The following is a 6649-nucleotide window of genomic DNA, read 5'->3' on the forward strand; positions in this document are numbered from 1 at the left end:
CCCCCCGGACCCCCACGTGCAGCAGCGCCCCGGGGGACGCGGCCCCTTTAAGAGCCCAGTGGCGCCAAACCAGTCTCACGTGACTTTTCCCCGCCCCCGGTGGGCGGGGCCTCGGCGCGCGGGCTCCCGCCAAGAGAGAAGCGCGCGGGACCGACCCCACGTGTTCCTGGGACCGGGATCGGGATCGGAACCGGGACCGGGATCGGGACCGGGACCAGGACTGGGATCGGAACCGGCATCGGGACCGCGGCCATGGCCCAGCTCCGCCTCACCGACTTCTTCGGGCAGACAAAAGCGCCCACCGGAGCCCCGGCCAAGCGCAGCGGCGGCCCCCGGCTCAAGGCCGCCCTCGGCGGTTCCCCGGCGCACCGGGAGGATGAGGATGGTGCCCCGGCGGGGCTCAGCGCCCGCTCGCTGCCGCTGCCCGGCTCGCCGCGCACCCCGGCCCGCGGGGGCTCCCCGGCCCTGCGGGGCCTGGCGGGCAGGAAGCGGAGCCGCCGGGAGATGGAAGCGGGGTCACCGACCGGGGCCCGGCTCGGGGAGCCCAGCGGGAAGTCAGCGCGGAAGAGGCTGGAGCTGCCCCGGGATGCGGAGCCGGGGTCTCCGGGAGCGGTAGGGAGATGGTGGGGCCGGGGATGCTCTGGGATGCGGCCCTGAAATGGGATGGGGGAGGATGAGGGCGTGGGGCAGTGAGTGGGTGCGTGTGGAGCCATCGAACAACAGCCCCGCCAGTGTTCGAACCCTTTTCCCAGTGCACGACCCCCAAAACTCGCCCCCTTGAGCCCCCCGGGCTTGCCCCCTGCCCCTCCTTCAGACGGGCTCCCCCTCCCAGTGAAGACTTTTCTGGGGCACAGGGGAAGGGATCCGGGCGGGTGGATTCCCCGGCCATTCCCTAACTCTCCTCTCTCTTGCAGGCCACCAGCTCCTCGCCTCTGGCCACTCCTCGACCCCCGACGCCCCTCTCACCGGACCTGGCCGTGTCCCCCGCGGCCACCACCACCGGCCATGGGCAGGACACGGGGACAGAGCCCGGCCCAGCCCCCCCGGGACCAGCCCGGCGCCTGCAGCGGGTACGGGACGGTCCCGGTTCTGCTGCACTGTGGGTGGGTTTGGTGCTGGGTGTCCCGCTCTGACCCTGTGTCCCCTCCGTGCCCAGGAGGACGTGGCCGAGCTGCAGGGCCGCCTGCAGAGGATGAAGGTGCTGGGCCAGCTGCCCTCTGTCCCCAGCGGGACCAGCAGTGACCTGCGGAGCCGCCTGGAGTGGGTGCGGCAGCTGGAGCTGCGCGTCCGGCAGAGGAGAGCGGGGACTGGGGACACCGGGGACACCAGGGACACCAAGGACACCGGGACAGCAGCTCCGGAGGGAGACAGCAGGTGAGGAGCAGCTCCAGGAGGGATTTGAGGGGAGTCCCAGGAGCTGCCACAGCCCTGGAGTGGTTTTGTGGGGGTCAGCATTGTGCCACCAATGTTGCCAGGTGACGTGACCCCTACTGAGGGATGGGACAGGGTGGGAGGTGGCACTGTGTCAGCAGCACGACCCTGACCCCTGTCCTGTCCTTCCCTGCAGCAAGAAGCCCCCGGCCTACCAGCGGTTCCACACTCTAGCCCAGGAGCTGCCCCCGGGGCTGACGCTGCCCTACAAGTTCCGGGTGCTGGCAGAGATGTTCCGCAGCGTGGACACCATCACCGGGATGCTCTTCAACCGCTCCGAGACCGTCACCTTCGCCAAGGTCAAGCAGGGCGTGCAGGACATGATGCGCAGGTCAGTTGGCAGCGGTGGGTGGCCCCTTTTGGGCTCCCAGTGGCCCATTTTGGGCTCCCAGCAGAAGCTCTCGGGGCTGGTGGCTCTGGATGTCCCCAACCTCCGTGGTGCTGTCACAGGCAGTTCGAGGAGCGGCACCTGGGGCAGATCAAGGCCGTGTATCCCAGCTCGTACCGGCTGCGTCAGGAGAAGAACGTGCCCACCTTCGGCAGCAGTGGGAAGAAGTCTGAGTATCAGCTCACGCTGGAGCCTGTGCTGGGGGAAGGTATGGACAGTTTTGGGGTGCCCCAGAGCTGGGGGATGCTCAGTCCTGGCTCATCCCTGAATCCATAGGGACGCTCTCTGCTTGGTTTGTTAAATGGAGCTGCTGAGCATTGGAAGTGGGGAACAGGTTTGGGACAAGAGGGAGAATGGCCAGGCAGGGACCCAGCTCCATGGCAGGGCACTGATCCTGTCCTTCCCGTGGTTTGTGCCCCTCTGGGTGCTGTGGGTGACCCTCGTGTCCCTCCTGCAGAGGAGAAGGTGGATGGGCGCCCGCACCTGTCGGCGTCACGGCTGCTGGAGCGCCGGAGGGAATTCCACCGCAACCTGGTGAACATCGTCAGGGAGCACCACAAGGTGAGGGGCACCTGGCACCTCCTGCTCTGGGCTCTGGGCTTGTCACTGGTGCCATCCAGGACGTGGAGGTTCCTCTTGGAGATGGGCTCTGAGTTCACTGTCACCAAGCTGTGCTGGGAGCGCAGGGCAGCGGCTGCCTCTCCATTCCCGGTGCCATGACACAGCTCTCACCCCTCTCCAGGCATTCCTGGCTGCCCTCAGCCCTCCCATGGTGGTGCCAGAGGAGAAGCTGACCCGGTGGCATCCCCGCTTCAACGTGGACGAGGTGCCGGACGTGAGCCCCGCGGAGCTGCCGCGGCCGCCGCAGGAGGACAGGCTGAGCACAGCCCAGGAGGTGCTGAACACAGCCCGGGGGATGCTGAGCCCCAAGGTGAGGCTTCTGTCTCTAGGAAGGTGTGAGTGGCTTCCCACTACCTGAGGGATATTGGGAAGGAATTCCTTCCTGGGAGAGTGGGCAGGCCCTGGCACAGGGTGCCCAGAGCAGCTGTGGCTGCCCCTGGATCACTGGAAGTGTCCAAGAGCAGATTGGACAGGGCTGGGAACAGCCTGAGCTAGTGGGAGGTGTCCCTGCCCGTAGCAGGGGTGGGAATGAGAAGAGCTTTCAGGTCCCTTCCCAGCCAGATCATTCCATGATTCCATGAAGCTCCTTGGTGCAGGCAGGATGGATCGGGATCACTGCACTGCCGGGTGACAGCGGGGGCGGCAGAGGGGAAACTTCTCCTTCCTCCAGCCTGAACTGTAACCCAACTCCTCCTCCCTCTTCCATCCTCATGAGCAGATGGAAAAAGCTCTTGCCAACCTGGCCCTACGAACGGCTGGAGCCGATGCGGGGGAACCGACGCTTCCCAAAACCCCAACCCCTGCCAGCACCTCCAGCGCGCTCAAAGGGGTGTCCCAGGAGCTGCTGGACCGCGTGAGTCACCCTGTCCTGGCCAAACCTCGGGGCTGGGGGTGCTCCCTGTGCCCAGGCACCCCTGGGGGGCTCACCCAGCGCTGGTGTCACGCAGGTGCGGGCGAAGGAGGCGCGGCGGCTGCAGGCGCTGCTGACCCGGGACGCGCGGCAGGAGGAGCGGGCGGCGCGGCTGGCGCGGCTGCCGGCCATGGCGCGGGTCCTGCGCGGGCTCTTCGTGGCTGAGAAGAAACCTGCACTCAGCATGGAGCTGCTCTGTGCCCGCCTGGCTGACAGCTGCCCCGAGCTGGTGGCACCTGGTAGGAATTCCAGGGGGGAATCCTTGTGGGAGGAGGATGTGGGGATGGTGGTGAGATCTGACCATGGATGGTGCCCAGGAGGAATTCCAGGGGGGAATCCCTTCAGGAGGACCTGGGGATGGAGGTGAGATCTGACCCTGGATAGTGCCCAGTAGGAATTCCAGGGGGGAATCCCTGCAGGAAGATGTGGGGATGGAGGTGGGATCTGACCCTGGATGGTGCCCAGTAGGAATTCCAGGGGGGAATCCCTGCAGGAGGATGTGGGGATGGAGGTGAGATCTGACCATGGATGGTGCCCAGTAGGAATTCCAGAGGGGAATCCTTGTGGGAGAATGTGGGGATGGTGGTGAGATCTGACCCTGGATGGTGCCCAGTAGGAATTCCAGGGGGGAATCCCTGCAGGAGGATGTGGGGATGGAGGTGAGATCTGACCCTGCATAGTGCCCAGTAGGAATTCCAGGGGGGAATCCTTGTGGGAGGAGGATGTGGGGATGGAGATGAGATCTGACTCTGGATCGTGCCCAGTAGGAATTCCAGAGGGGAATCCTTGTGGGAGGATGTGGGGATGGAGGTGGGATCTGACCCTGGATGGTGCCCAGTAGGAATTCAGGAGGGAATCCCTTAAGGAAGATGTGGGGATGGAGGTGAGATCTGACCCCGTGCTCCTCGCTGCAGGTGAGATGGAGAAACACGTGCGGCTCCTGGCGGAGGTGCTGCCCGACTGGGTGGGTGTTCACACCCTCAGGACGGACACCTACGTCAAGCTGGACAAGGAGAAGGACCTGGGCCTCGTCACTGAGAGGCTCAACAAGCTGGCCAAGGAGGCTGGAGCTCTCTAAACCCCTCAAGGGTTGAGGTTTTTTCTGTGCAATCTCCTGGAAATGTAGCAGATCCTGACAGCGCTCTGGGTTCTGGGGTGGGCTGGAGGGAGGCTCGTCCTCAGCAGTGGCTGGGGAAGGGCAAAATGCCTTAATTTAATTAATTCCTGTAGTGGGGTCCCTGAGGATTGTAGCTCCCCTAGTCCCTGAGCAATCCCTGTGGGGTGATGATGAACGCAGCCCTAACCTGAGGAACCTTTCCCTCTCCTGTGTTCTGAAGGTTCAGTGCATGAGGGGTCTCCTCAAGGTCCAATTTCAGAGGTTTCTTCCATTAGCTGGGTCTGGTGGGGTGAAGGCAGAACAGGGCAGGCTGAGGGTGACAAACAGGAAGGAGTGAGAGAAAAAGTCACAATTTGATGTTCCTGGAGCTTTGGGCCTCGTTCTGTTTTTAAGGGAGGGAAAATGCATCTTCCAGTCCTCGCTGGAAACAACTGCAGGACTTGTCAAAACACATTTGTATTAAATGTTTTAAATATAGCTGACTTGTGTTAACCCAGTGCTCTTCCTCGCTGCCTGTCTCGTGGCTCTCCATGGCAATTGGCGCTGGGAAGGGCTGGCTCCTCATCCAGCTCCTGGAGAAGGACTCACTGGAAAAAGTGAGCCTGGGTTTGCAGGGAGCTGAATGCAGCTTTTGTAAATGGGGCCAGGGGAGCAGCTCCTGCAGGGACAGGAGGCCAGGGTTGTTGTTTTGGTTTTTTTTTATTTTTTTCCCCAGGGCAAATCCCAGGCCACTCAGCTGAAGTGGTGTGGGAAGAGGCACAGAGAGGGTGAGGATGGCTGCAGAGGTGCTGGGCTGGCAGCACGCCCGGCTTGGGGCAGTGTGGGAGCAGGGGAGGGGTGGGAGCTGCCCAGGGCCACGTCACACTCACCTCCCACACCTCCCACTGCTCCCCTGGGCTGGGGAGGACAGCAGGGACCTGCAGGGACAGGTGGCTCCCTCATCCTTTCATCCCATGCTGGTTCCCCCATTTAAGTGCTGGGCTGGAGTCTGGCAGCATCTGAGATCCCACAGCACTTCCTGAGGGAGCAACAGACCTTCCTCATCCTCCTCTTCCTCCTCCTCCAGGCCTGTGCTTGCCTGTGCAGCCCAGCACTGCTGGCAGGAGTGTGCCCAAGTTTCCAGGGAGGAGGAGAAGGGATTAAACCCAACCCAGGGGGTGGGTGTGAGGTTGGGGGGATTCCTGGTGTGAGGCTGGGGGCTCCTGGGGCAGGCTGGGCTCTCACCATGCTCAGGGATCTCACAGGGGTGGAAAGGAGCTGGATTTGAGTGGCTGGAGTGGAGCAGGATTGGAAAGGAGCTGGATTTCAGGGGCTGGAGTGGAGCAGGATTGGAAAGGAGCTGGATTTGAGTGGCTGGAGTGGAGCAGGATTGGAAAGGAGCTGGATTTGAGTGGCTGCAGTGGAGCAGGATTGGAAAGGAGCTGGATTTCAGGGGCTGGAGTGGAGCAGGATTGGAAAGGAGCTGGATTTGAGTGGCTGGAGTGGAGCAGGATTGGAAAGGAGCTGGATTTGAGTGGCTGCAGTGGAGCAGGATTGCAATCAGCTGCAATCAGCAGCCTGGCAGCCACGCTCACATCCCAGGAGAGCTCCCAGCGAGCTCCCGTTCTGCTCCTCCGGATAAAACCCTTCTCCCACCTGGAAGCTGCCCCTGCCCAGCCTGCTCTCTCCAAGCAAATGACATCAGGGGCTGCTGGCAGCCCAGCCAGGCCCAGGCACCGTCCCCACGTTCCCTGATGTCACCTGCTGGCACTGGCAGGGCTGACGCTGCTTCCCCAGCTCACAGCTGCTTTCCATGGCTCTTTGGGGTGGAATTGATTTTCCCTTCTCCCCCACAGCAGGACCCTCTCCTGGTGCCAAGCCTGTGAGCTGCTGCCTCCCCTGGCTCCCCAAGAGCCCTGGTGCCCAGGGAATTGTGTTCCTCAGTGTAAACTGGGCACCCTGAAGTGGCTGTTCAGGAAATGAGAGCTGGAATTGTCCTTCCAAGGGGAAGGGGAGCTGAGCTGACCAAGCCCCTCCAGCCAGAGGTTGGTGCAAAGTAAAGAAAATGCTCCCTGGAAACAATTCCAAGCTTTTGGGGGATTATGGACAGCACAGCCTTGCTCCACTGAGAGCTGGGGCTGCAGGGAAACACTCCCAAGGGTCATGAACAGCTTCAGCCACTGCAAGAACAGCTCTCAGACAG

General features: G+C 62.7%; 1 protein-coding gene across 1 annotated transcript; it reads left to right on the plus strand.

The window, feature by feature from the left end:
* Positions 1-252: 252 nt before the first annotated feature.
* LOC117001629 (DNA replication factor Cdt1-like) lies at positions 253-4776 on the plus strand. Its single transcript, XM_033070072.2, has 10 exons — positions 253-612; positions 915-1070; positions 1157-1374; positions 1568-1762; positions 1882-2027; positions 2277-2380; positions 2562-2750; positions 3159-3293; positions 3388-3589; positions 4265-4776. Exons 1-10 carry the CDS (start codon positions 253-255, stop codon positions 4426-4428), a joined length of 1869 nt encoding a protein of 622 aa, XP_032925963.1. The 3' UTR covers positions 4429-4776.
* The last annotated feature ends 1873 nt before the right edge of the window (positions 4777-6649 follow it).

This window comes from Catharus ustulatus, chromosome 11 (assembly GCF_009819885.2).
Source record: "Catharus ustulatus isolate bCatUst1 chromosome 11, bCatUst1.pri.v2, whole genome shotgun sequence".
NCBI classification, from domain to species: Eukaryota; Metazoa; Chordata; class Aves; order Passeriformes; family Turdidae; genus Catharus; species Catharus ustulatus.